Source organism: Orcinus orca, chromosome 2 (genome assembly GCF_937001465.1).
Source record: "Orcinus orca chromosome 2, mOrcOrc1.1, whole genome shotgun sequence".
In the NCBI taxonomy this organism is placed as follows: Eukaryota; Metazoa; Chordata; class Mammalia; order Artiodactyla; family Delphinidae; genus Orcinus; species Orcinus orca.
This window is the reverse complement of record NC_064560.1, coordinates 163,626,269-163,653,922: the sequence shown is the minus strand read 5'-3', so window position 1 is coordinate 163,653,922 and position 27,654 is coordinate 163,626,269. Positions and strand designations below refer to the sequence as shown.

Here is a 27,654-nt window from a genome sequence, read left to right as displayed (position 1 = left end):
TTTCTTAAAGTTTAATTATAAAGGAATTTCATTTGTATAACCCTAGTTTGTGTGAATCCTTATGTAAGCTTGAAAACTTTTATTTGCATAAGGATTTTAAACTATTTCATTCATCTGTTAAAACTGAGTAGGCATGGTCTAGAGCATAGGTAGGCTTTAATAAATAATCAAAGTCAGGGTACTGGTGAGCTTCCACAACTAGGAAGTAGCACAGCTTAACACCTTAAGATTCCCTTGAAGAGATTAACTCTCACCTATCTGTTTGGAACTTTTCAGGATACCTACGTACTTTTCTTGATTTGTAATTTTACATTTTATAACTGTAAATCATATATTTTTACCCCGGAATTGGGTACTTTCATGGCCCTGAATATTTAGGTAGTATCTCCTTGCTCTTGTTAACATTCATCTATAAAAAATACATACTTGAGCCAACTGATGTATGGATTGTTGTAACTCCTTTCTAAGTGATTAATGAGATGCCTTATGTGGAAAAGAATAAATATCTCCTAGTGAGCCAATATGCAGAACTTCAAATTTAAAGCATTACTTTGGAGAAAACTGATCTCCTATGCTTTACTTGGATAAAGGTTGATAACCTCAGTGATGACCTCGTTCCTTAAATTAATACATTTAGAATTCTGGACATACTAGGTTGAGAAGTCTTGGAAAAGTGAGATTTGATATATAGCTAGAGAGGTAGTAGATAAATAGGTAGATTCATGGATCACTGGGAAATAGGTTGATCCAGACCCTTATCCCAAGTAGGTAAAATGCATTTCAGGCAAAACAAAAGCAAGACATAACAGGTCTGTGTTTGTATTGGAAAGTCCTTGCATTTCTGTAGCACTGTATAGTTGTCAGACCACCTTTACATGCATTATTTAATTTGATTTATACAGCTATCTAGAGGAGACATGGCTAACTTTTGTGCCCATTTTATAGATGAATAAATCTGAGGTCTAGAAAAGTTATCCAGGTTTCCCCAGCACATTTCCTATTCTGGTTTTCTGTCCATTAAACCATGATGCCTCCTTGTGATTCCCTTTACCATAACTTGGAATGACTTCAACGCAGGAGTAGCCCCCGTCTCTCAACACTGATGAAAAACAAGGTTCTCTTACATTTATGGTAAATTAAAGTGCCCGAGAGGATCGGATAATGATTCAACAGTAGACACTGTGTTTAGCTGACATGGAAACAGTAAATCCTGCAAAGGGCCCAGTCAGTGTGCTCTCCGTGGTTGATGGGTACTGATAAAGCTCCTAAAATTAAAACAACAGAGAAACCCAGACTTGGAAGGGACATTTTGGGTTGTCTCTTCTAGTTCTTTACGCCGTGAATCAGTTTTCTTTGAGACCCTGATGAGGGGTGACCTCTCCTTGCCCTTTTTCAGTGAGAAAGGGCCACATACTCAGGTAGATTGTTCCATTTTTGTTAGAAAGTTATTTTTTATGTTGAATCTCCTTATACCTGATACCTTTTGGCCTTATTTCTTCAGAAGAGTCCCTTAGTATATCACTAGCCCAGGCATAACCTTTCAGGTCTTAGAACACAGCTTTTGTATTTACCTCTTGCCTCTTTTTCTCTAAAACAGCAGTTACAACTCAAATGCCTATAGGCTCATTTATAATAGTCTGGTGGCCAGATGTCAGACAATAGGAGGCAGACCAGCTCCTACTGAAGGGAGCTTTGACTATACCTCTTTCTTAAGTATTGCCAGACATTTTTTTTTTTTCCCCAAGAGAAATTTTTTTATCCCAAATTCAGTTTTTTTGTGAAATTTTCTGATAGTTTTAAAATCCTGTTCAGAATGAATTAAAGCCATCTGCCTTCTGGATCTAGCCTACCAGCTGTCAGTGTGTGTTCTCTGCTCTAGACTGAGTCCTTAGTTCTGTCAACCCTGTCTCATTTGTCAGTTTTTGGTCTTCAACATGTGTCCATTTGTCTTCAAGGATGACATCTATGTCTGAACACAGTGCCCTGAGCCTGGTCGATCCAATGCAGCTTAGAGTTGGGGGTCTCCATTCCCTTGTCTGGATGCTAGGCTTCTTAAAGGGGAAGTCTCATTGGCTCTTCTTGCTGTTCCATGACACTGCTAACTTAGGTTAATAAGCTTGTGGTCTTAACTGACTTCTAATTTAGTTTTACACATGTTGTCATAAACCCGTTTTCGTTTTCCCTTGTTCATTTTACAGTTTGCTTTTTTATCTAGGTGTAGGATCTGACACGTATTCCTGTGGAATATCTTATCTCCCCAGCCTTCTGAAGTCTTTCTGGATCTTGATTCTGTCATCCACCTTATTCACTGTGCCTTCCAATCACATCTGTGATTACTAGCGATTGGTCTCATTGAAGCCATTGATTAAAATTGTTAAACTAGCCAGGACTCAGGATAGAGGCCGGTGGCATGCCTTTAGCAACTTCACTTTATTTTAGCACAGATTCACTAATAACAGTGTTTGGATTCCCTCCTTGAGCCGGTTAGAAATTTACCCTAGGATGGGGGCTTCCCTGGTGGCACTGTGGTTAAGAATCTGCCTGCCAATGAAGGGGACACGGGTTCGAGCCCTGGTCCAGGAGGATCTCACATGCTGCGGAGCAACTAAGCCCATGCACCACAACTACTGAGCCTGCACTCTGGAGCCCACGAGCCACAACTGCTGAGCCCACGTGCCACAACTACTGAAGCCCGTGCACCTAGAGCCTGTGCTCCGCAACAAGAGAAGCCACCGCAATGAGAAGCCCGTGCAGCACAGTGAAGAGTAGCCCCCCCCGCCCCCGCTCACAGCAACTAGAGAAAGCCTGTGCACAGCAACAAAGACCCAACACAGCCAAAAATTAAATAAATAAATAAATAAATAAATTTTTTTAAAAAAAAAAAGAAAAAGAAATTTACCCTGGGATGTCCTCATCCTCGCATTTAAAATTTTTGTTTATAAGGAGAGTGTAGAGACTTCATCAGATGTGATGGTAGAAGCCAGGACTTCATGTTTACAGCATTCCCCTCCTCCATGGGCCTTGGAACTTTATCATAAAAGGAATGCCAGAATTTCCTGGCTCTCCAGTGGTTAGGACTGCACTCTCACTGCCAAGGGCCTGGGTTCGATCCCTGGTCAGGGAACTAAGATCCCTCAAGCTGCGGGCACGGCCGAAAAGAATAATAATAATAAAGAAATAAAAAGGAACGCCATTCGTCTGCCACGGGGCATTAGTGAACTTCTGGGGGCTACTATTGGTTTACTGGTAATGTTGCCCTAAGTACTTGCAAATCATGGCACTGATCATCTGTCCCCAAGTTTTGTGAGAGACAAGTAATAAAGTATAAATAGTGAAGCTCATCTACTTATGCTTCATGTTTTCAGTCCCTGCCTCATTTTTTCAACTTTTTTGCCTTCTTTATCTTCCCTCTGCTGGACCTGTTGATGAACTCAGCCTTTAGACCAGGGCTCACCTCAGTGCCTGCATCAGTTATGAAAGGGTCAGGCAGGGTACTGGTGGAATTAACGTCACCACTGAGTGGTACTTGAATGTAATCCTGTGACTAACCAGTGCACTAATTTTCATGATGGGGAGAAGCTCTGGTTGCCTATCAGCTGCCGACTTCCAAATTACCCTGTTCATTCATGTTCGTAACCTGTAAAGTTGGCCTCCTATTCCTTTTCCTTCCCTAAGTTTGCCCCAACACCTTCTAGGAGTGGGGACTCAATCCCCTGCCTGCTTCTCCTAAGCTTCCTTCCTCAAGAGTTTTGGTCCCGACTTGAGACCTGATGGCAATGGGTGAGCCTTTTGGAGCTTGAGCGTTATTGCTGAGATTCTATCCTGTTATCCCCCATCCCACCCTACCGTCCTCTTCCTCTGACCACCATGCCTTAACTGTCCTTGAGCTGGCAGGTCCTTCGTATGTCTGTACCGTCTAGTCAGCTCATTCATTTTGCATACCCTCAGTTTTCCCTCTTTTTTCTCTACCGCATGGACTCCCAAGGTGCTACCTGGTCCTAGCCTGGTTTTCTTGTGCCATGGGAACCCTCATACTTTTCCCTATTGCAAATCAGGATGACATTCACCTTATTCCTTTTCTTTGAGCAGATTTCTTATTCTCTGTGGATTCTCAAAGATCTCAAAAAGAGTTTTCAACTCAGAACTCTTTTATTTAGTAAGACATAATTTATTCTAGCCACAAGATTTACACTTACTTTCTGTAGCAGCTAGCTGTATTCTTTACAGTCTGTTCTGACTCTGATTCCTGCATCCCCAAAAGCAAAATAAGAAGTGGGCTATTTTGGGCTTCCCTGGTGGCGCAGTGGTTGAGAGTCCGCCTGCCGATGCAGGGGACGCGGGTTCCTGCCCCGGTCCGGGAAGATCCCACGTGCCGCGGAGCGGCAGGGCCCGTGAGCCATGGCCGCTGAGCCTGCGCGTCCGGAGCCTGTGCTCCGCAACGGGAGAGGCCACAACTGTGAGAGGCCCGCGTACCCCAAAAAAAAGAAAAAAAAGAATTGGGCTATTTTAACAGGATGTAGTGAAGAGAAACTTAGAAGGCTCTGGATTGGAATCCTTACTCCCCTATGTACTCTAAGTATATTTTAGGAGCTAAGAATATGAGCTGTGGGATAAGAAGAAACTGCATTCAAACCCAGGCTTTTCTGCTTACTTGCAATGTGACTTTCAGCAAGTTAATACGCTTGCTACCAAGCACGAGTTTCCTCATTCATGACGTGGGGATAACAGTATAAGTGAGATACTGTTCAGTAAAATAAGATATACCCCCAAACTGACAACTGTTAAATCTTCTTAATTGAATTGGCACTATGGATACAAACACAGGCTCCCTACCTTCAGTCTTAAACAGGTACTGAAAACTTGGGCAGATAATTGACTATTCTGAGCCTCAGTGTTTTCTTCTATAAAATGACAATAACAGTCGTCTTTCTTACAAGTTACAAAAAAATAGGCTGTTATGATGATAAAATAATATGACTTGTATAAATGTCTGCTGGTAACATATATGGGGCCTAATAGTTGCTCATTAAATATCAATCCTCTTTTCACATCCTCATATTATGTTACCTGTCCATATTGGTAGGATGTCTTATTTTTCTTGATTCCAATATTAGTTTTAAAACTTCCACATTTTGAAACAAAATTTTAAAATTTATGTGAAACTTACAATAAAAATTTTGCAAAGAAGGCTTGAATAAATGCAGAAATGTAACGTAATCCTAGGTGGGAAGACTTTCCATCATAAAAATGCCCATAGACTCTCCAAATTAATCTGTACATTTTGTGCAATTCTAATTAAAATTTCAGTAGTTTTTCTATTAGAAAATTTCAGAGTTCATGAAATAAAAAGTTTTTGAAAAAGAAAACTAGTGATATTTTATTAGACATTAAAACATACTGTAAAGATACATTAATTAAAACAGCATGGTATGGGTATAGGAGACTGGAACATAGTAGAGGCTTGGGTGGAAAAGACCCTTTTTAGTATGCTATAAAATTCATAAAAATATATGAATAAGTAGATAAGATAGATACCTACCTACATACATATATATTAAATTGGTATAATGCTCTGAAGAGGAGATCTGATAGAATTCTATTGACTTAGATTGTGACTGAGCAATTCCGTGAGAAGTAGATGTGTACACCAAGCAATATGTACAAGGTTATTGAATGTATCATTGTTAATGATTATTAGAAAATTGGAAACAATTTAAAAGTTCTTCAGTAGGGGTTGGTTGAATAAGCTGTGGACATTCATTTAAGGAAATATTCATCAGGCTATAAAAAGAATGAGATAGAGCTACACATGATCTGTTTTTAAGTGAAACATGCATATTATGGAACAGTATGATATTTTGAACCTGAGTCTGTTATTTTAGGGAAAAGGAATGTTTGTCTCTGTACTAAAAATTTTGGAAGGAGATACACCACGTTTTTATTAATTGTCTGGTGGGGTGTAAGATTATGTGTGATGATCTTTACTTTCTAATTTCTATTTTTTGCATTTAAATAGTGAACATGTATGTTATAATCAATAAGAACAGTCAAAATATTTCAACTACAGCTACATTCTCATTTTGTTGCCTTGCATTTTTGTAAAACTCAGCTGATTCTGTTCATTAATCTTCCCAAGACTATGTTTTATAAGACTATCCCATTCTTTTATACTTAACATTTTTTTGTATTTCCTTCCTTTTATCATTTGTGCATGTCCTTTTAAAGTCTGAAGCTCAGTGGCAAGCTTCTTGTGTTGCCTCAAGGGCCTCTTTCAATACCTCTCTTTTTAATTCCTCAGCAGGAAGCAATATAGATTAGTGGTTAAGTGTATAGACTGGTTTGGATTCAGACTCTACCATTTTTTAGTGCATGACCTTGGGCAAGTTATATAACTGCTGTATGACTCAGTTTCCTCATCTGGAAGGTAGATGCAAAATATCCATTATATGATAGTAATTATGTTGTAAGGTTCTTGTGCAGATTTAGTAAGTGTATACGTATGTAAGCACTAAGAACAATTCCTGATAATAGTAACTGTTCAGTAAATGTTACACTGCTGCTGTCACTACTATCTTTATTAGGATCAGTTCTTGTTTTTAAGACTTTCTTTACCATTATTTTCTAGAACAGCCTCAATCCAGGAAGTTACATGATGTTAGTCTGTCATGTCTTATCTAGCATGTTATCCATTTTTTGAAATCTAACTTTTACCATTCTAAAAAATCAAAAAACCCTTTTGACTCTGCTTATATTGTTCTTCGTGGGCTGTTGGGATTTTTAAAGATGTTAAATATGGTCTCTTGTCCTTGAATTCTCATCAGTTCCACTTCACCAACTGATTTCTTCCAATCAGTGTTAGAAGTAAATGTTTAATTAGTGCCAGGAGCATGTACTTTTTAGTGTGTAAGAACCAGGGAAAGCGCATTCAAATCTTTACAGAGGCCAGACAAGTGATACATAATGAAGTAGTCTGGGTGTAACAGAAAGGAGTTGATGGAAACAGTGGTGACCTAGAGAGCTCGGACCCTGCTGCCAATCTGTTCCTGTTAACTGTTGGCTGATTGCTAAGTGGGCCAAGTGTTGCTAGATTCTTCTGATTTTTTAAGAGAACCTGGAAATCTAGATTTTTGTATGGGCCAGTCAAAATCGTCAGTGACTTGTACCTTTGAAGGGTTTGCTCTTTTTTATTTCAGAATGGACTACTTTGTTTAAATTTCCTAGTAATTTTTGTTAAATCTAGATTTACATAACCTTTAGCACTTCTTATGTACTTAATCTAAGTCTTTACATAAGGAAGCTGTCAGAGACTTATCAAAGCTAGTCGATTGATTAAATAGTGCCCTTGTGTCCATGGTAATGTTGTTGATTTTAGACTTAGGTAACTTAGCTATAAGTGTGTCGGCTTGCCTAGGCTTTGGAAACAACCTTGTCTATTCCCAGTAAAGATAATTTTCATCTGCATTAGGGTGGTTGAGAAAATGGTTTCTTTATGACACTTCCCTCCCCCAAGACCAAAAGTGAATTGCCAAACCTTGAATTACGTCACTGGGTGAATTGTCGTGGTAAGAGTTTAGTAGCATATCTCTAAAGACTGCGTTCAACCACTCTGCAAGTCTGAAAAGTAGTCAGTGGTTGCTAAGAGATGTACTATTCAAGCATCTCCATAAACATATGTACTGCTGGAAGTGGCTCCTTAGTAATTTGTACTTCACATTTGTGGTTATATTTAGCTGAAAGGTACTGTAATTATCATGCAAATTATGCAAATCATCCAGCCTGTCCTTAAAAGTGACCTTTTGTTATTGTGTTTTAAAAACTGAAGACAAATTGGACATGATACAAAACCAACCCATGAAAAAATGTTAGGTTCTTAACTGAAATAAAATTCACGAGGCCTTGAATCTCAGCTCTAATACAAAGAACTATTTTCCAAACAAGTTCCTTGAATATGTCAAAATGCTTACATTTCTCTCTCAGAGTCTATAGCAAATAAAACTTTAGAGAGTTTATTTCTACCAGGAATTTTATCAGATAGACATAACCAGTTAACAATAAATTGCCCCATCCCATCCTGTCCAACTATAACTCAAAAACCTTAAAAAAGGGCTGTACTGCTCTGACTTCTGCATCCAGAGCCAGCTTGGTAGGCAAGGAACTCGCGCAGGGGCAGCGGGCCCTGTGCTTAGAAGGACCTTTTTCATGGTTTAACGCTTTGCTGTTGCTGTCTTGAAATTCTTAGTACTTTTTGAACAAGGAGCAGTACGTTTTCATTTTGCGCTGGGCCCACAAATTATGTAGCTAGTCCCTGCCTGTATCCCACTAAGTGCATCATCATGTACCATAGCAACTCTTTCTTGAAATGCTGACCGAATTAAAAATTTAAATCGCAGGGTTTTCTTGAATCAGTTGGAATAAGTGCTTGAGGGAGAATAGAATGGACTTTTCTACTTTGTAGGAAAAATGCTGAAATTAGGAGAGAAATAAAAGCCTGTGACTTGGCAGAGTTGTTCATGTTTGTATGACTGACACCTTTGAAATGTTTATACTGAGTTATAGGGGTCCTGAAGTCAGAACTGCTGGAAGCTTATAATGTGCAACCTTTTGATTCCTTGTCCACGCTGTGCTCGCTCAGTGGTTGCCCATAGGTCAGTTCATTTCATATGTTGGTCCTCTTGAGTTGTTACGATTCATGGGAGTCAGGCTGCCACTGGCTCTTCTTTCTTGGTTCTGGGCTGTTTTCTCCAGGTGCTTTATTACTTGATCGAGATGAGGGTATTAGGAAGATAATTTTTTTTCACCTAGCAGAGTAGCTTAAATGAAAAACAAAGCCAGACATGTAGAGATATGATTTTAGTTTGGTTTAAAACATTGAGAATACTAATTTCATTGATTATTTACTCTTTTTTTTACATGAAATAGCGCTGGGCAGTTGCTTCTTTATGTAGAAGAGGGTAATGGGCTTTTTGTTTGAAGTCTTTTACTCATATGGTTTATAAAGAAAACTAGCAAGCCCTGCCTGATCCTTCCCCAACCCAGAGTCTCATTCCCTGTAGGTAACCACATTCAGGTCTTCTAGCTGTTTCCTCATATGTATCTCCATAATTCTAAAGAGCACTCTTAACTGCCCTTTGTTGATGTTTTTCCTCTGTTCCTACTATAAGCCACTACATGTCTCCCTCTATGTCTTTCCAATGCAGTTATGTCACAAAATTTAATTCAATCAAATTGTAGTGTTTGCATTAGTATGACTGTGTATATGTTGTTCAGAGCCAAGACACACATTATGCTATAATTACATTTCTTTTCTTGTAGGGCTTTTTTTTTTTTTAACCCCTAGAATTAGTAGTTGCCTTATTTTTCACTTGCTTGCTTTCTTACGTAGTCGTCATTAGTATATCCCTTAGTTCTCTGAGAGCACCATACAACTCTTCCCAGTCTGGCCCACGCTGATAACTCGTCTTTTTTTTTTTTTCCTCTTGGAGGCCTTTTTTCTGGCGCTCCAGTCATCCTGCTCTAGTTGGCACTGGTTGCTTTCTCTAGGCTGTATCTGCAGTGGCCATCCTGGGACTTAGCTTTTCTGGACTATGTCTTTATTTCCTTGGTTTCCTCTCTTTCGTTTTGGTGGGATACATACTTTAAATGCTTCCAAAGAAAGCATGAATGGGATGTAAATTTTTTGAGCCCTGCTTCTCTGAAAATGGCTTTATTCTACCCACATACTTGGTTGATGTTTTGGCTAGGTTTGGATTTCTAGGTTGGAGCCCATCCTCCCTCAGCGGTTTTAAGGAATTGCTCTATTGTGCGCTAGCTTTCAGTGTTGGTGTTGAGAAGGCCTGTGCCAGCTGAATTCCTTATCCTTTATAGTGACCTGTTTTCGCTGTAAGCTTTTGTGATCTACTCTTTGTCCACAATGTCCGGAGACTTCAAAGTGTTGTGCTTTGTTCATTTATTGTGCAGAGGACATAATGGCCCTCATCTGTATTGAAACTCATGTACTCATGTCCTTTTTTCCTAGAAAATTACATTGAATTATTTCTCAGATAATTTCCTTCTCTTTATTTTCTCTGTTTCTCTGTCTCTGTACCCATTTAAAATGTCTGTTAGTCATGTGTTGGACCTTTTGGATTGATCCTTTAGTTTTCTTATCTTCTTTCTTCTGTTACAATCTTCATCGTTTGGTTATACTTTCAGCATAGATTTGCTCATTTTAATGCGCCAGTCCTTCTGAAACTTTTATTTCTGTTACATCTTGAATTTCCAAAAGCTCTATTTTATTTTCTGAATATTCATCTGTAATAGCATTCTGATTTTGTTTCAAGTATCTAGTAGACTTGTTTATTTCTGGGGATGTTATAGGTTCATTTTTTGCAGTTTTTTTCTGCTCCTTGCAGTATGGCTATTTCCTCTGAGTTCTTTTTTTTTTTTTTTTTTTTTTTTTTTTGTATAATCTATCTTTATTTTACTTTATACACAGTGACAATCAGAGAACAATCTTTCATGAGAGTAAAGAAGAGAGTTATGCATCCACCTAATGAATCTTATCTGTATAGATACCAAACCCTAGAATTCTGTAGGAAATTTCACTTATTTTTCAATTGCTATTTTTAAGCTGAATTTGCTGATTAATTGCCTTAATCTCCAACTCTCTTTGTTGATATAAATTCAACCACAGAAATGCCATTAATTAAGGAGCACTTAAAATGGGAAGAATTTCCATATCTCCTTGACTCCAATTTGAAAAAAACGTGGATTTCTTTTTAGTTTTTAGCTATTTCTTAAGATCTATTTGTATCACTCTAATTATTGAAAATAACATGCACACTTAAATACAAATTTGGCAGAATATGAATGTTCAAATAATCTTAATGTGGACAATTAACTGTTTTGTTACTTTCCCCTTTCTCTGCCATCCTAGACAGATGGTATCCCATCCCTTCCCTCGTGGAATGTTTTAAAGAGTATGCCTTCTGGTTCAAGGAAATGTAAATAATATCTTTGTTGGTAATGATTCAGATTCTAGTTTTAATGGTAATCATTACCAAACATTGCAAGAGTGGGTATGGAGTGGAGATCCCTCTAAACATGAAATTAGAGAGGTCTGAGGATCCAGAACAATGAGGAAATTCACCCCTGATTCCTGGAAGAATTCCTGAGAGGGAGACCATGAGACATAAGAGAGGAATGGTGATGTGGTCCATCTAGGAAGTTGGACCAAAGGCACATCAGCTAATCTGAGCTGATTGATGGATTGGCCAATGTTCTGTGGCCTAAGAATGTTACAGAAGTAGCAATAAGCTTGTAGACTTGAAGTAGCCATTCTCAGTGGTAATCAGTATTGATGAATGATTAATGGCTTGTAATTCCCTTCTCACCTACAAATCATGGCACAATTCTTGTGAGGCTTGGGAAGGAGAAGCTTTATTTTATTCACTGGGTGGTTAGTCTATGTCACAGGATAGAAAATAACATGAGTGCAACCAAGCTTAAAAGGCTTATAAGTAACTCCTAGGGAAGAGACTTGTGCCATATTCAAAGTTGCACACAGATAATACACCAGACTCAAGTAGTACAGTGTTTACTTGTAGCAAGAGGGGAAAGAGAGTGTACACAAGATCCAATCCCTTGCAATGCATTGGTCCTCCATGGCCAGCAGATCCATTCTACAGCCATGATAGGCAGCATTCTTTTTATGCAACTGAAACATTTCTGAAAAGTCAAGGATCTTTAGAACCCATCTGAGGTGCAGAGATTTCAGGTTAAAGGAAATCTATGCAAAATAATTTGTCAAATGAAGCATTCTGAGGTAAACAGCTATCCTCTAATGGATAAACTTTTATGAAATCATTGTGGGAACACAAAAATATTAATATACTATAATGCTGAAGGAGCATTGGCAAGACAAAGACTGCAATGTAAGAAAGGAAAAGAAGAAGGCAAAGAGTCAAAAGAAATAGGACACACGGATTTAGCAATTTAAGAATGGGGACAGTGGAAGGGAAGAATCTCACCTTCAGAAAGTAAACCCACCTAAGACTGATTATCAAGGAATTTTGGAAATCATCTGAGGTGAAAGTGAACAACTAAGGAAGCAATTTAAGAAAGAGAAAAAGCCTCTCATGTAGTCTAACCAAGTGGAAAGTATACGTATGAAAGATTTCCTCTCCCACTTTGTCCATGCAGTAGCAAAGGCATTCATGAAGTTAACTAAAGTATCAATTTTTAAGTTCTAAAGTCTCTTCAACTAAAGAATAAATAGCATGACAAATGTTGTACATTTTTAAAGTTCTATGCCAACCCCTGGATTAAACAAACTAAACAAGTATTGATATAATTTTCCTGCAAGCCTTTACTTTTCGGAGTTTAAGCATGTTAGCATATATGGTAAATCTTCAACAGAAAGATGCAGTGTTTCCCAAATTTAAGTCACTGAAATTTTTGCTAAAATTATTTCCAGGGATTAAAGATAAGAGCACCACAAATTACCAAAAGTGGTATTAAAATACAAATAAAAATGATACGGAAAAAAAGATACTAGGAGACAGGAAATAATTAAGTACAAATATCTGATTAAAGTTGATTTGAAATATTAAGATTTTGAGTACTTATGTGGAACTGGACACATGGCTAGTGTAGAATAATGGCTGCTCTTGACAAGGTTATGGAGAGGAGAGGAAAGATGTTGTGTGCCAACTGGGAAAAGCAATGGGCTTTATTTCTGTTAAAGGTACCAAAGCGTTAAGAAATATGTAGACAAATGAAGTGTATATGCCTGTTTGACATCCTTCAGATTAAATTTGGATTAAGGTATATGGTCACAAGCTTCAATAGATTTGAGCAAGAAAAACAAACTAAAACTAGAAAAGGTCTAAATCCCAAGACTTACCAAACTATTACAGTCTTCTTAGCATATCCCAAATAGCAAATACTTTATAATGCATTCTTCACTATTTATATCCATTGTTGTTTCATGCACCTAAAAGTGTCAGTACCATAGTATATAAGTTTGGTTATGAAGGCCTCAAACTTTTCAATTACCATTTTAGACAGGGCTTTTTTTTTTCTTTTTCACTGTTGTGGCCTCTCCGTTGCGGAGCACAGGCTCCGTACACGCAGGCTCAGCGGCCATGGCTCACGGGCCCAGCCGCTCCGCGGCATGTGGGATCTTCCCGGATCAGGGCACAAACCCGTGTCCCCTGCATCGGCAGGCGGACTCTCAACCACTGCGCCACCAGGGAAGCCCTGACAGGGTCCTATTTTAATGAACATATAACCAATGTGATTTGTGGTCTTAGGCCAGACTCTTTACTTAAAACCAGGTTTTTTAACTCAGGTTTTGACTTAAATACCTGAGTGGAAATTTGAGGAGAAAAGATGATGAGTTGATGGGTTCAATTTTTACCATGAGGGAGATTTTCAGTAAGCAGTTAAATATTCACATCTGAAGTTCAAAAATAAGATGGGCTAAAAATAAATATTTGGGGTTCATTAACAAATGATGGAAACTGAAGCCAAGGAAGTACTGAAGATCATTCAGATGGGCTGTTCAGATGGACAATATAAAGTGATATGAGAAAAAGCCTAGGGGAAAAAAAAAACACCTTGAAGGTAATAAACCTCATTATTTAATGCTTAGCCAGAGAAAAACAAGAATTCCTTATAGAATGACTACTTAACAAAGCCTATTTTATATGAAACTGTATCATATTATTGCCTTTCATTTTGAGTTCATTTTCTCTTTGCAAATCACACACACACAGACTTACACACCTAAATGCAGATTTCATAATTGTGGTTTAGGTACAATAATATTACAATAGCAACAAATGTTTGTGAAATTTTTACTATGCAGCAGATACTAGGCTAAGTTTTTTTTTTTTTTTTTATGAAAGAAAAAGAATATTCATTTATTTTTAATGACTTATTGGAACAAATACCTATAGATATCATTATATATATGATATATAAATTAATTATACAATATATCATGTATTAATTATTAAAACATACTCTGGTAAATATTATATATTCAATATGAAACAGGAGGAAAGGGGGCAGGGCACAACCTTTAAAAGAATTACATAGCCCGAGGACACAACATAAACTGATTAGAACAAAATAGGTCCAAGATGGCGGACGAGTCTACTTCCACTAGACCTTGAGCCTCAGTATACACTCATTGTAACACATCAGCAAGCTAAGCGACACACCCACAGGTGCCACGACAGTTCCAAGGATGACCATAAAGGTCAAAAAGTGGGCGGTGGCTCAATTCCTAGAAATCCCCACCCCTTCCCCAAAATAGCTGGAATACTCCTCCCACTCATCAGCGTATGAAATTACTCACCCCTATAAAACTAACAACCCCATACCCTGGTGCTGCCCTCGCCTTCTTTTTTTTTTTTTTTTTTTTTTTTAATAGGTATACCTGGATTTAATTCTCACTTCTACCGCTTGGTAGCTGGATAGCCTTAGGCAAGTTTCATACCTCCCTGAAATTTACTTAATTCAGTCTGTAAAATGGCATAATAACTTATTATAGCATCCTTTTAGGAATTTTAAATCAGTTCTTGAAATAAAAGTACACAATATATAGACAAGTATGGATTCCTCAATAGATGTTTGACCTTTCATTTCTCCAGTATCCCACCTGCATCAAATAAAGAAAAATACTTTTTAAAATTCACGAATATTTCATTGTTGTAAAGTTAAAGCCATAAAAATAATCAAATGGCCTACTATCATACCGTTAGAAGAAAAAAAAAAAAAGGTGTTCATGAGAGTTCCATATTAGAATACAAGTTTTCCTTAGGCACCTGTTTATGTATGCTATTCTGCTCTTTACAATAAATAATTAAATTTAAAAGACTTAATTCCTCACTTTTAAGACCTTATTAGTTTACAAATTACATATTGACCTATGCTAAATTTTATACCGACCCATGCTAATGAATTCAGTACAGAAAACAAAAAACACTGCACTCAAGCAAACTACATATATATATATATATATATAACTTATATGAGAATTGCTACTCCAGCTTTCTTTTGGTTTCCATTTGCATGAAATACCTTTTTCCATCCCCTTACTTTCAGTCTGTATGTGTCTCTAGGTCTGAAGTGGGTCTCTTGTAGACAGCAAATATATGGGTCTTGTTTTTGTATCCATTCAGCCAATCTGTGTCTTTTGGTGGGAGCATTTAGTCCATTTACATTTAAGGTAATTATCGATATGTGTGTTCCCATTCCCATTTTCTTAATTGTTTGGGGTTTGTTATTGTAGGTCTTTTCCTTCTTTTGTGTTTCTTGCCTAGAGAAGTTCCTTTAGCAGTTGTTGTAGAGCTGGTTTGGTGGTGCTGAACTCTCTCAGCTTTTGCTTGTCTGTAAAGGTTTTAATTTCTCCATCAAATCTGAATGAGATCCTTGCTGGGTAGAGTAATCTTGGTTGCAGGTTTTTCTCCTTCAACACTTTCAATATGTCCTGCCACTCCCTTCTGGCTTGCAGAGTTTCTGCTGAAAGATCAGCTGTTAACCTTATGGGGATTCCCTTGTGTGTTATTTGTTGTTTTTCCCTTGCTGCTTTTAATATGCTTTCTTTGTATTTAATTTTTGATAGTTTGATTAATATGTGTCTTGGCGTATTTCTCCTTGGATTTATCCTGTATGGGACTCTCTGTGCTTCCTGGACTTGATTAACTATTTCCTTTCCCATATTAGGGAAGTTTTCAACTATAATCTCTTCAAATATTTTCTCAGTCCCTTTCTTTTTCTCTTCTTCTTCTGGAACCCCTATAATTCGAATGCTGGTGCGTTTAATGTTGTCCCAGAGGTCTCTGAGACTGTCCTCAGTTCTTTTCATTCTTTTTTCTTTATTCTGCTCTGCAGTAGTTATTTCCACTATTTTATCTTCCAGGTCACTTATCCGTTCTTCTGCCTCAGTTATTCTGCTATTGATCCCATCTAGAGTACTTTTAATTTCATTTATTGTGTTGTTCATCGTTGCTTGTTTCATCTTTAGTTCTTCTAGGTCCTTGTTAACTGATTCTTGCATTTTGTCCATTCTATTGTCCATTCTATCTCCAAGATTTCGGATCAACCTTACTATCATTATTCTGAATTCTTTTTCTGGTAGACTGCCTATTTCCTCTTCATTTGTTAGGTCTGGTGGGTTTTTATCTTGCTCCTTCATCTGCTGTGTGTTTTTCTGTCTTTTCATTTTGCTTATCTTACTGTGTTTGTGGTCTCCTTTTTTGCAGGCTGAAGGTTCGTAGTTCCTGTTGTTTTTTGTGTCTGTCCCCAGTGGCTAAGGTTGGTTCAGTGGGTTGTGTCGGCTTCCTGGTGGAGGGTACTAGTGCCTGTATTCTGGTGGATGAGGCTGGATCTTGTCTTTCTGGTGGGCAGGTCCACGTCTGGTGGTGTGTTTTGGGGTGTCTGTAGACTTATTATGATTTTGGGCAGCCTCTCTGCTAATGGGTGGGGTTGTGTTCCTGTCTTGCTAGTTGTTTGGCATAGGATGTCCAGCACTGTAGCTTGCTGGTCGTTGAGTGAAGCTGGGTGCTGGCGTTGAGATGGAGATCTCTCGGAGATTTTTGCTGTTTGATACTATGTGCAGCTGGGAGGCCTCTTGTGGACCAGTGTCCTGAAGTTGGCTCTCCCACCTCAGAGGCACAGCACTGACTCCTGGCTGCAGCACCAAGAGCCTTTCATCCACAGGGCTCCTTAATTTGGGATGATTCGTTGACTATTCAGGTATTCCACAGATGCAGGGTATATCAAGTTGATTGTGGAGCTTTAATCCGCTGCTTCTGAGGCTGCTGGGAGAGAGTTCCCTTTCTCTTCTTTGTTCTCACAGCTCCCAGGGGCTCAGCTTTGGATTTGGCCCCGCCTGTGCGTGTAGGTCGCCGGAGGGCGTCTGTTCTTTGCTCAGACAGGACGGGGTTAAAGGAGCCGCTGATTCGGAGGCTCTGGCTCACTCAGGCCGGGGGGTAGGGAGGGTCACGGAGTGTGGGGCGGGCCTGCAGCGGCAGAGGCCGGCGTGACGTTGCAGCCTGAGGCGCGCCGTGCGATCTCCCGGGCGAGTTGTCCCTGGATCCCGGGACCCTGGCAGTGGCGGGCTGCACAGGCTCCCCGGAAGGGCGTGTGGCTAGTGACCTGTGTTCACACACAGGCCTCCTGGTGGCGGCAGCAGCGGCCTTAGCGTCTCATGTCTGTCTCTGGGCTCCGCACTTTTAGCCGCGGCTCGCGCCCGTCCCTGGAGCTCTCTCAAGCAGCGTTCTTAATCCCCTCTCCTCGTGCACCAGGAAACAAAGAGGGACGTAAAAGTCTCTTGCCTCTTCGGCAGGTCCAGACTTTTCCCCGGACTCTCTCCCGGCTAGCCGCGGTGCACTAACGCCCTGCAGGCTGTGTTCACGCCGCCAACCTCAGTCCTCTCCCGGCGCTCCGACAAAAGCCGGAGCCTCAGCTCCCAGTCCCGCCCGCCCCGGCGGGCGAGCAGAAAAGCCTCTCGGCTGGTGAGTTCCGGTCGGCCCGATCCTCTGCGCTGGAATCTGTCCGCTTTGCCCTCCGCACCCCTGTTGCTGTGCTCTCCTCCGCGGCTCCCAAGCTCCCCCACTCCGCCTCCCGAAGTCTCCACCCGCGAAGGGGCTTCCTAGTGTGTGGACACTTCTCCTCCTTCACAGCTCTCTCCCGCTGGTGCAGGACCCGTCCCTATCCTTTTGTCTCTGTTTAGTTTTTTCTTTTGCCCTAACCAGGTACGTGGGGGGTTCCTTGCCTTTTGGGAGGTCTGAGGTCTTCTGCCAGCGTTCAGTAGGTGCTCCGTAGGAGTTGTTCCACGCGTAGATGTATTTCTGGTGTATCTGTGGGGAGGAAGGTGATCTCCGCGTCTTACTCTTCCGCCATCTTCCCGGAAGTCCTCCCTCTGAGTTCTTTATGATGGTTTGTTTTGGTCTCTATCTTTTATGTTAGAGTGTTTGGTGATCTTTGACAATATTCATAGTTATACGTTAGTCCAAAAAAAGCCTCCTAGAGGGCTTCCCTGGTAGTGCAGTGGTTGAGAGTCCGCCTGCCTGTGCAGGGGACACAGGTTCGTGCCCCAGTCCGGGAAGATCCCACATGCCGCGGAGCGGCTGGGCCCGTGAGCCATGGCCGCTAAGCCTGCGCGTCTGGAGCCTGTGCTCCGCAACGGGAGAGGCCACAACAGTGAGAGGCCCGCGTACCACAAAAAAAAGAAAAAAAGCCTCCTAGAACCTGTGTCTGTGAGTGTGAGTGTGTGTGTGTGTGTGTGTGTGTGTGCGTGCGTGCGCGCACGCGCGCGTAAGTGGGAGACACTTGGCACATTAGGCAGAGGCCTTGCCATTTCATTGAGAAACCTTCAAATATTAGTATATCTGTAGGTGTTTTCCTCTTGAGGCTGTCAATTTCCCCAAAAAGGGACCGTCTAATCTCCTGCCTCAGTCAGAATTGAGAGCTTAGTCAGGGAAGGGCCTGGCAAAGGTCATGTTCTTCAGCATGCAGAATTTTATTAAATCCCATTATTTTCAATAACTGTTTTACTTTAGCTATATCTGATATCCCCAAGACTAGAGACTTACTCATTTTTTCCCTCCAGACCTTGATTTTCAATCTTCAGTACACTGCATGGGACAGAGGATCTGGGAGGTCTTGTTACTCTTTCTCCAGGCTTTCAGTCAGTTCTGCTGTTTCTAGCTCCTCACACCCTTGACATCAAATATATCTGGTGCCGTCAATTCTTATGCCTTTTAAGGGTTCCCTGGTGTGAATTGGCTTGCTTCTTGTTGGCGTCCCTCCCTGCTGGCAGAATGGAAAAACATTTAGCAGAGTGGAGAAAGAGGAAACCTAAGATAGTTACCCCTTGCCATCTACTTTCCATCTTTGAGAGATGTGCAAATTTGTCTAATCTTCTCTCCAATCCTTTCTGCCCCATGAATTTCTTCCATTTTTATTCTTTTTACTCTCACTTCAGGGAGTGTTCAAGAGGAGAGAGGTTCAGTCTCCCAAGTCTAACTGAAAGACCCTAACTACCTTTTTCATTTTGCCCTTTTAATTTCACTGTAGATTTATTATGAGGTTCAGGGGAGGTTCTTTGGCTAAATCACTAGGCAGTTCATCACTGTCTGTTAGTTTCAGGAAGGCTGATTTTGTAAACTAGGAGACAGCATGTTGACAGGTCTGTCTTCGCTCTGTAATCACCCTGGAAACTCCAGCTTCGCTTCTTTGACAACAAGTTGCCTGTTACATTGTAGGGAGCATAGTCTACCTAGGCATTTACAAATACTGGATTATGTTTTTCATTGCTTTTTTTTTTTGTGGGGAGTGTTTGAAGTGTATATATGACTAAGCACACAAATATTACTTTGTTTTGGAAATTAGAGCTCATCCCACTCTCTCCTCTGTTTGGGCCTGTGCACTGTTCTACCTTTTCTTTTGTCTCATACATCATGAAATCATCAAGAGTGTGTTCTGTAGAGCAGCAGAAAATTAGTTTATATACTGCAATTCATCTTTCTCAAAGAACATAGAATATATAATATTTGTGGCTTTAAAACTCACTCAGGTTAGGTGCCTGGTAATACATTTTCTTTGAGGACCTAATGGAAACATTAGTTAAATAATTTTTGTTTAATTATTATGTGTTCATTAAACTCTTAAAGATTAACAGTACAGGGCTTCCCTGGTGGCGCAGTGGTTGAGAGTCCGCCTGCCGATGCAGGGGACATGGGTTCGTGCCCCGGTCCGGGAAGATCCCACATGCCGCGGAGCGGCTGGGCCCGTGAGCCATGGCCGCTGAGCCTGTGCGTCCGGAGCCTGTGCTCCGCAATGGGAGAGGCCACAACAGTGAGAGGCCTGCGTACCGCAAAAAAAAAAAAAAAAAAAAAAAAAAGATTAACAGTACATAAGCATGGTTGATTCAAGTTTTGCTAAAAGTACACCCCCTCAAACCTTCTCCTACGTTAGTTGCAAATTACTCATTAAGCCCTTTTACAACACTTGAAAATAGAAACCAACTAAAAAAATAGAACTCAAAGGATAATGATTTCTATTAACAAGGAATGGAATGAGTAGGTTAGAAATCTTCTGTCATTTTATGCAGGCATTAGGTAAGAGATACTGAGCCGGTGGGGCCTTTTTTGCCCATAGCGTTCACATCTTTCTTTCTTAGACCGTTTCTTGTGGAAATGTTTAGTTGACTTGCTCATTGCTTTCCTGTGGACTCCAAGTTTGTTCGTGTGTGTGTGCATGCGCTCAGCAAAGAGGACAATCCCTGGTGCGTGCAGAGATTGACTGATTGACTGGTTGATTGATTGCATGACAAAGTAGGCAGAGAGATGGCAGGTATTTTAACCACATCTTCTGTTTAGATAGGCTGCTGGTGAAGGTATGTGTTATTGAATCTGCCATGAACACTTCCTTCACCTCTAACTCCTAATTTCTTCATGGATGTCACTTCCTATAGCAGCCTTCCCTGATCACTCCACTTCTCCCAAATAGAGTAGATGTGTCTGCTATGTATTTATATAGTATCCTGAGCCACTTACCATGCTGCTTATTTCCCTGTATCCCTCATTGCGTTAGGCTCTGTAAAAGCAGTGTTGCTCATCATTGTATCCCTGACACCTTGCCCAGTGACTGGTGACATACTCATTTGAAACATTCATTGTTTGAATGGATGCATGACATTGTACAGTCAAAAATTTTGTCTGTCTCACTGCCCAGTTTTGAAGACTATTCTTCAGTTTGTGCTTTCTGCCATTATGTAAAGGGATTTTTTTTTTTTTTTGTCTGTAACTCTGTCTTTTGTTCAAAGAAAAGCACCAAAGTAGATGATTTATTTGATTACTGCCCACTGCGTTCTTCTGCTGTCGGTCTCAGCCTCAGTCTTAATCACCTGAAATCATGCTGTCCTGATAGCTTTTTTTGGTAATTAGGGTAGTCTCTTCATTTGTATGCTCTCTATATGCTCTTGAAATGTTTTCCTATGAAGTCAACATTAGAACTATGAGTTTTGTTTTATTGCAATGATAATGAAGGTATGAAGAACTCAGTAAAATTCAAACCAGTCTCCAAGTTTGTTCTTCAGCTAGAGGAACCTGCCCACTATTGTTTAAAAAAAAAAAAAAAAAGGCAGCCTTATTGAGATATAATTCATATACCATAGAATTCAGCCTTTTAAAGTTTACAATTTGATGTTTTTTAATATATTCCACAGAGTTGTGTAACCGTCACTGTTATATGATTGCAGAACACTTTTTATCATTTCCCAAAGACACAGCCTACTCATTAGCAGCCACTCCTCGTTCTGTTCTCTGTCTCTGTGGATTTGCCTATTCTGGACTTTTCACATAAATGGAATCATACAATATGTGGCCTTTTTGTGTCTGGCTTCTTTCACTTGGCATGATGTTTGAGAGGTTCATCCATGTGGTAACATATTTTTGTACTTCATTCCTTTTTACGGCTGAATAATATTCCACTGCAAGCACACTTTGCAGCAGTTGATGGGCGTTGGGGTTATTTCCACTTTTTGGCTGTTATGAATCATGCTGCAGTGAACATTCATGTACAAGTTTTTGTGTTGACATATGTTTTCAATTCTGATAAGATGGGATCTTATCAGGATTCAGTTATTGCCTTTAGATTACAAATGATTGGGAACTTAAAAATAATGTTATTCATGTATAACGTACATATGGAAATCGTAAGTGTTTACCTCAGTGGTGAACACACCCATGTAATAAGAGCCACGATCTAGAAAGAGAACATTGCCAGTATTGTTGGGAACTCTGATGCTTGCTTTGGTGTGGGTTATCTAAATTTACTTGAATGCTCTGGCAGAGCTGAAAGCTTAACTATATATTTGGAACGTAAGCTCAGTAGATGGCTTATTGTATAGAACTGCGGTGATTGAGGTAATGGACTCTAGGGTCTCAACTGCTTGGGTTCAAATCCCAGCTCTACTGCTTGAGACCATGCTCAAGTTACTTAGCATCTCTCTGCCCCAATTTCCTCTTCTGAAAAATGGGAGTAAGACTACCTCATAGGGAGTATTAATATAAGTAGATTGCTTAGAAAATTGCCTGATGATCATACTAAGTGCTGTATATGTGTTACCTATTATTATGATTATTGTTATGATTGTTATTATTGTGTATATCTTCTCTAGAGTATAAGCTACCCTTGTCTGACTTATTTATCACTGTATTCCCAAAGACTAGCACTGTGCCTGGCACATAATAGATTTTCAATAATTTTTTGAGGAAGGAAGGGAGGGAGGGAGGGAGAAAGGAAGGAAGGAAGGAAGGAAGAGAGGGAGGGAGGAAGGAAGGAAGGAAGGAAGGAAGGAAGGAAGGGATTTTAAGTGAGTGGCAGAATTCCCAAATCCTTTTCTGAAACTGCTTTTGACAGCGACACTGTCTTTTATTTACAACAGCTTTTGGAGCTGTTTGACAGCGAAGACCCACGGGAACGGGACTACTTAAAAACAGTCTTACACAGAATTTATGGCAAGTTTCTTGGTCTTAGAGCATTTATCCGAAAACAGATTAACAATATTTTTCTAAGGTAAGTGGAGGGTGGGGGAAGAAGGAGAAGCAAAGTTGGTGGTTTTATAGAAGTATTAAGTAAACCTCAAATATTTGACCATAGTGTCCTGACTTTTTCTCTTTTTTCTTTTTCTTTTATCTCCTCTCCTCCCCTCCCCTCCCCTCTTCTTTTCTGTCTCTTTTTAGGTTTGTTTATGAAACAGAACACTTCAATGGTGTAGCTGAACTGCTGGAAATATTAGGAAGGTAAGCACATTTTTATCTCATTGCTAATCTCAGGTGAATGTCGTTGTGACAGGTTCAGGTGGCACAGGGAAATGCTGCCCCAAATCCCTTGCTTGTATGTACGTCGGGTCTCATCTGTGCTTATAGCATGTTTCCCAGCTGACTCTACAAGGCACAGTTTTGTGTTTCCCTTGTTCCATAATTATGAATTGCTATTTTTTTGGAATGACTGAAAGAGCTAACAGTTTATTCAGTATTCATCTAATTGCAGTCAGGCCAGTTACATCTTATTCTTGTCAGTTTCGTTTCTAGGCTACCTCTCCTCTGCCATAATTTTTGAAAGTAAGTTTATAATAAGTTAGAAAGATTGCCATTTTCAAAGAGTCCATGTACCCAAGTCAAGTTCTTGAACAGCTGCTGCCTGGAGTAGTGGAATGAATTGGAAAGAGACAGCTGTTGTGTGGGTTTCTACACACAAGAGAGCTAATGTAACTGGACGATGTGATTACTTAGTCTCTCCTCGTAATATGAGGAGAGAGGGAAGGTGGAGTCACACGGTTCTCTCTGGGACTTCCCATAGTTGGGCTCTTTACCCAGGGGTAATCTTGGCCTGGGCCAATTTCAGGAACGGGAAGGAATGATGTCTGGAAATGGAAAGGGTCATGAGTGAGCAAGGCAAGCGATTATTTGGGGAAGGAAAAGAGGGAAGGAAAAATACAGAGTTGTTGATACAAAAGCTTTTGGGAACTATCCAACTAGGTGTGAGATCTCAGGAGCCTTTGCTGGGAGATCAGAAGCAAATTTCCTTCTTTTAAATTTCCTTCCTACTTAAAGATATTCTTTAAAGCAACTAAGAAGTCTTGAATGCCACTGGGGTGGGTTTTGGGTTGTTCTGGACTAAACATAAACTGATTAAGATTTAACCGAATCTCACAGGAACAGTGTCTCAATTTAGCTTGTTGTGGTAACATTGCTAATTCATGTCTCTTTTCTTTTTCCTAGTATTATCAATGGCTTTGCTTTACCTCTTAAGGCAGAACACAAACAGTTTCTGGTGAAAGTGTTGATCCCTTTACACACTGTGAGGAGCTTATCACTCTTCCATGCCCAGGTAGAATCTTGTACAACTACTTTTGGAAGCAAAATAAAGTTTGTAAACCCAGTGTTTCATTGATATTGTTATTTACTTAATTTACACAAACAAAATGCTTGTTAAAGTTTAAAATATTCCCCAAGGCAAATAAAATGTGTATATATTTTCCTATGTATAGGAGTATCATGGGAATATTTTTCAAGTGGGAGAAGCATTTGTTTAATCATATCATTTTACAGAGAGAATTTAGATACTTGCCCAAGTTCACACAATTATATACTGAACAGGTTGCATATAATAAAATGTAATGGGCTTTTCAGATTTGTACCTTTGGACATGTGTAATCATTTTGGGATGTTCTTGAATCTTTTAGCTCATCCTCATTTTGCATTAGTCTATCCTTGCCCTTTGCCCCCTCTTCTAGTTCATCCACCATTTCTTTCTCACTTTCTATATACAAATAACACTCTCACAAGTAAACAAATCAATCAGTATTTTCACTTACTTTTATTTTTAGCCTCCATTACTTTAAAAAGCACACCCTGTCTAGTCCCCACTCTAATTTCCCTGCTAAAACTGCCTTGCCTGGTAAGCATGTCAGTAGGAGGTAGATAAATGATCTAGTGGCATTTTAATTTTACCAGTTCAAACCTCTGACACCCCCCTCCTTGCAATGGGAATGTTTTGAGTTTGCATAAAAATGTAACACATTTTTCAGAGTGGTGTTCCTCTTTAAATGTGAAATGCTGTGTTTCGAGGAAAAATTAGTCCATATGCTTCTAATTTAGAACACCATCAAAATGTTGTTTCGCAAGGGTGGATTTCTTGTCCAAGAATCTTTACGAGCCCTTTTGCAGATCTTGTCTCTAGTGTTTGAAATAGGATATCACACTTCATGATCATTTACAAATTCTTACCTCGATGAGTTAGCATCAGATGTAGAACTCTTCGTGTTTGTCCAGGGCTCTACCTGTGGCAGGTACAACCTTTTACCTTTCCATGAAGCTGCTTCAGTTTGCGCGTGCCATTTCATGCCACCAGCAATGTTTTTAATAAGTGCCTGCTTCTCATATAGGACTCTTCTGGAACCACAGTAAACCCCAGTACTGTTGATGTTCCAGCAGAGAGAAAAGAAGCCCATGAGATGTAGCTCAAACTATATGTAGATGAGATACTTTCAGAATATACTGGATGTGCTGTTTCACCTCTGCTTTTCATTAGCTGAATATTTCATGTCCCAATATTCTTTTTAAAAAAATTTCCCTGGAGCCTTGTTAGTGTCAATCTTTGGCTTGAAAAAGTAGCTTCATATTTTGCTTTATATATATTTTATTTTAAAAATGAATTGAATGTGAAGTTATTAAAACCAGACTCTGGAAACTTTTTAGGGCTTTTTAATAATACATCTTTGAGCCCTGAGTATATAGAATTTCCAATTTTGTCTTTTGTCTGTTTGTTTCTCCAGCTGGCATATTGCATAGTACAGTTTCTGGAGAAAGATCCTTCACTCACAGAACCAGTAAGTATTTTTTCCATAATTTCAAAAAACTTCAGAAAGACCACTTTTCATGGTGTATAGAAGAAAATTAACTGCAATTTGTTTTTCTCCTTTTCATTTTAGGTTATTAGGGGATTAATGAAATTTTGGCCCAAAACATGTAGTCAAAAAGAGGTAAGTGCTCAATGTCAGTGTGTTAATAGCTTACTAGAGCACTGAGATAATAAGCGTGTGTAAAAATGCATTATCTCCTCTAATCCTTATTGTGACTCAGCAAGGCAGGACTGTAAATATTCTCATTTTACTAGTTATGAAACTGCTATTTAGAGGTTAAGTAGCCTACCTGGGTATGCTAAGTACAGGTGATTAGGCCACAACCTGCCTCCCTGATGCCTGAACCCTGGGCTTTTACACTGGGCTGCTCAGCCCTGGGTAAGCCCAAGACAGACCCCAGTCATGTGTCCAACTGTCTAGCTCTACTGATGTCCCCTTCCTAGTGAGCACCTACATAATATGAAGGTTTTCCTGTCACTGTTGATAGATGCTACAGCAAGCTGCCCCAATACCTACTTTAAAGCATCATGTAGGTGGGATCTTACTGTGCACAATCTTAAAATATATTACAGACCTTTAGTTTCAGCTGTTCACAAGTGGCCCTGGAAATCTCTGATCTACAATCATTTGTACTTTTGCCAAGACCTAAGTGAGCGTGTGCTGTGTGAGGTTTCCGTGGAGGAAGTGAAGCTCTTAGCCTCGCGGTGAGCCTAGCTGGGCACCAGATCTGCACCCACTTTTCTGAAAGGTTAGAAACCATATGGAAAATGGCCCACAAACAAAGGTCAGCTGTTAGTTTTTCATTTGGAGAGTATTTTGGAAGAACTTCAGAATGTTTCTCAACAAATGGCAAGGCTCGACTATATTTCGCTTTTAACAGAAACACCCTCCTTCTCAAATCAGCTACAATTCTCCAAAACCCTACTTTACACATTTTCAGAAAATCATCTAATTTCTTAATATCTGTTAGGTAAGATTAAACTATGCATTGCTACCCAGATGCATCTCAAGATACGAAAACGTCATGTTTTGTACTTTAATTGCAGGCTTACTTTTTTTTCTAGGCAGTTATTTCTTCATGCCTAAATAGGAAAGTGGTTTTAACTTCTCTGTCAGTTTTCCATTATATTGGAAACGAGTGACCCTACTATTGATTTGACTCCATTTTGTGATCTAAAAGCTGTGGTTTTGGAGGCAGATGGTACTGAGGTCACAAGATTCATTGTGCTCTGTAGCGAGTGAGTGTGTTCATATGTATATGTGTGTAAGTGTGGAGATTGGGTCCGTGTGTGCTGAGGGGTTTAAAGTGGCGTGTGTGTGTGGCTGAACCTCCTCATTTGTCTCTCTGACTCTGTGTGTTCTGCGAACTGGTGTCTCTTAGAGGAGCGCCTAGCACATAGCAGGGGCTGTAAACGTTTGGCAAATATCTGCGTGTGCTGCCGCTGTGAGCTTTGTCCATCGTGCCGGAGGGCCACTTGCCCACTGTTTTAAAAATATGGAGGAGGGGAGGAGAGCCCCAAAGGGATAGTCCCGTTTCCCAGGGCCCTGCTGCAGTGTGTAAGTACCCCTCATTCTGTATAGTAGATGTAGCACATGGAGTATTTTTTCCAAAGTAAATAGAATCACATTTTCAATGCCGTAGGGAATTTGTTCTTAACAAGTACTCTCTGGTGAATTCCTTGTGAAATGAACATCTAACATAAGTTAAACCCTGATTTGTTTTGTTCATGTTTGGTTTTATGTATAAATTTTCATTATATTAAAACTGTGCAAAACGCTCATTATTCCTCTTTGTCCATATGGATTTTTTAATCAAGCACCTGACACTTTGTGTTTTGCCTGTACTTCCAGGTTATGTTCCTTGGGGAGCTGGAAGAAATATTGGATGTGATTGAACCTTCACAGTTTGTTAAAATCCAAGAACCTTTGTTTAAACAAATTGCCAAGTGTGTCTCTAGCCCCCATTTTCAGGTTAGTGATAAGAGGGCGTGAGCCAGAGTGGCTTATAAAACATGTATTATTTTGGTGAAGTTTCATTGGTATTGAAAGAAATGTAATGGACACTAACTAATGTAATGGACCCTAACTGTTGTGGGGTTTTTTTGTTTTATTTATTTATTTATTTTTGCGGTACGCGGGCCTCTCACTGTTGTGGCCTCTCCTGTGGCGGAGCACAGGCTCTGGACGCGCAGGCTCAGCGACCATGGCTCACGGGCCCAGCCGCTCCA

The 27,654-nt window shown here is 39.9% G+C and overlaps 1 protein-coding gene across 5 annotated transcripts in view; it reads left to right on the top strand.

Annotated features, from left to right (window-relative positions):
- The window catches only part of PPP2R5E (protein phosphatase 2 regulatory subunit B'epsilon), a 157,025-nt gene that overhangs the window by 113,126 nt on the left and 16,245 nt on the right, over positions 1-27,654 (top strand). For all 5 annotated transcript variants that reach the window (XM_033422219.2, XM_004262114.4, XM_012531539.3 and 2 more), the window contains 6 exons: positions 22,445-22,575; positions 22,743-22,802; positions 23,784-23,892; positions 25,340-25,393; positions 25,496-25,546; positions 27,278-27,397. In XM_033422219.2, the coding sequence (XP_033278110.1) occupies positions 22,445-22,575; positions 22,743-22,802; positions 23,784-23,892; positions 25,340-25,393; positions 25,496-25,546; positions 27,278-27,397 (525 nt within the window). The remainder of the gene's footprint in view (positions 1-22,444; positions 22,576-22,742; positions 22,803-23,783; positions 23,893-25,339; positions 25,394-25,495; positions 25,547-27,277; positions 27,398-27,654) is intronic.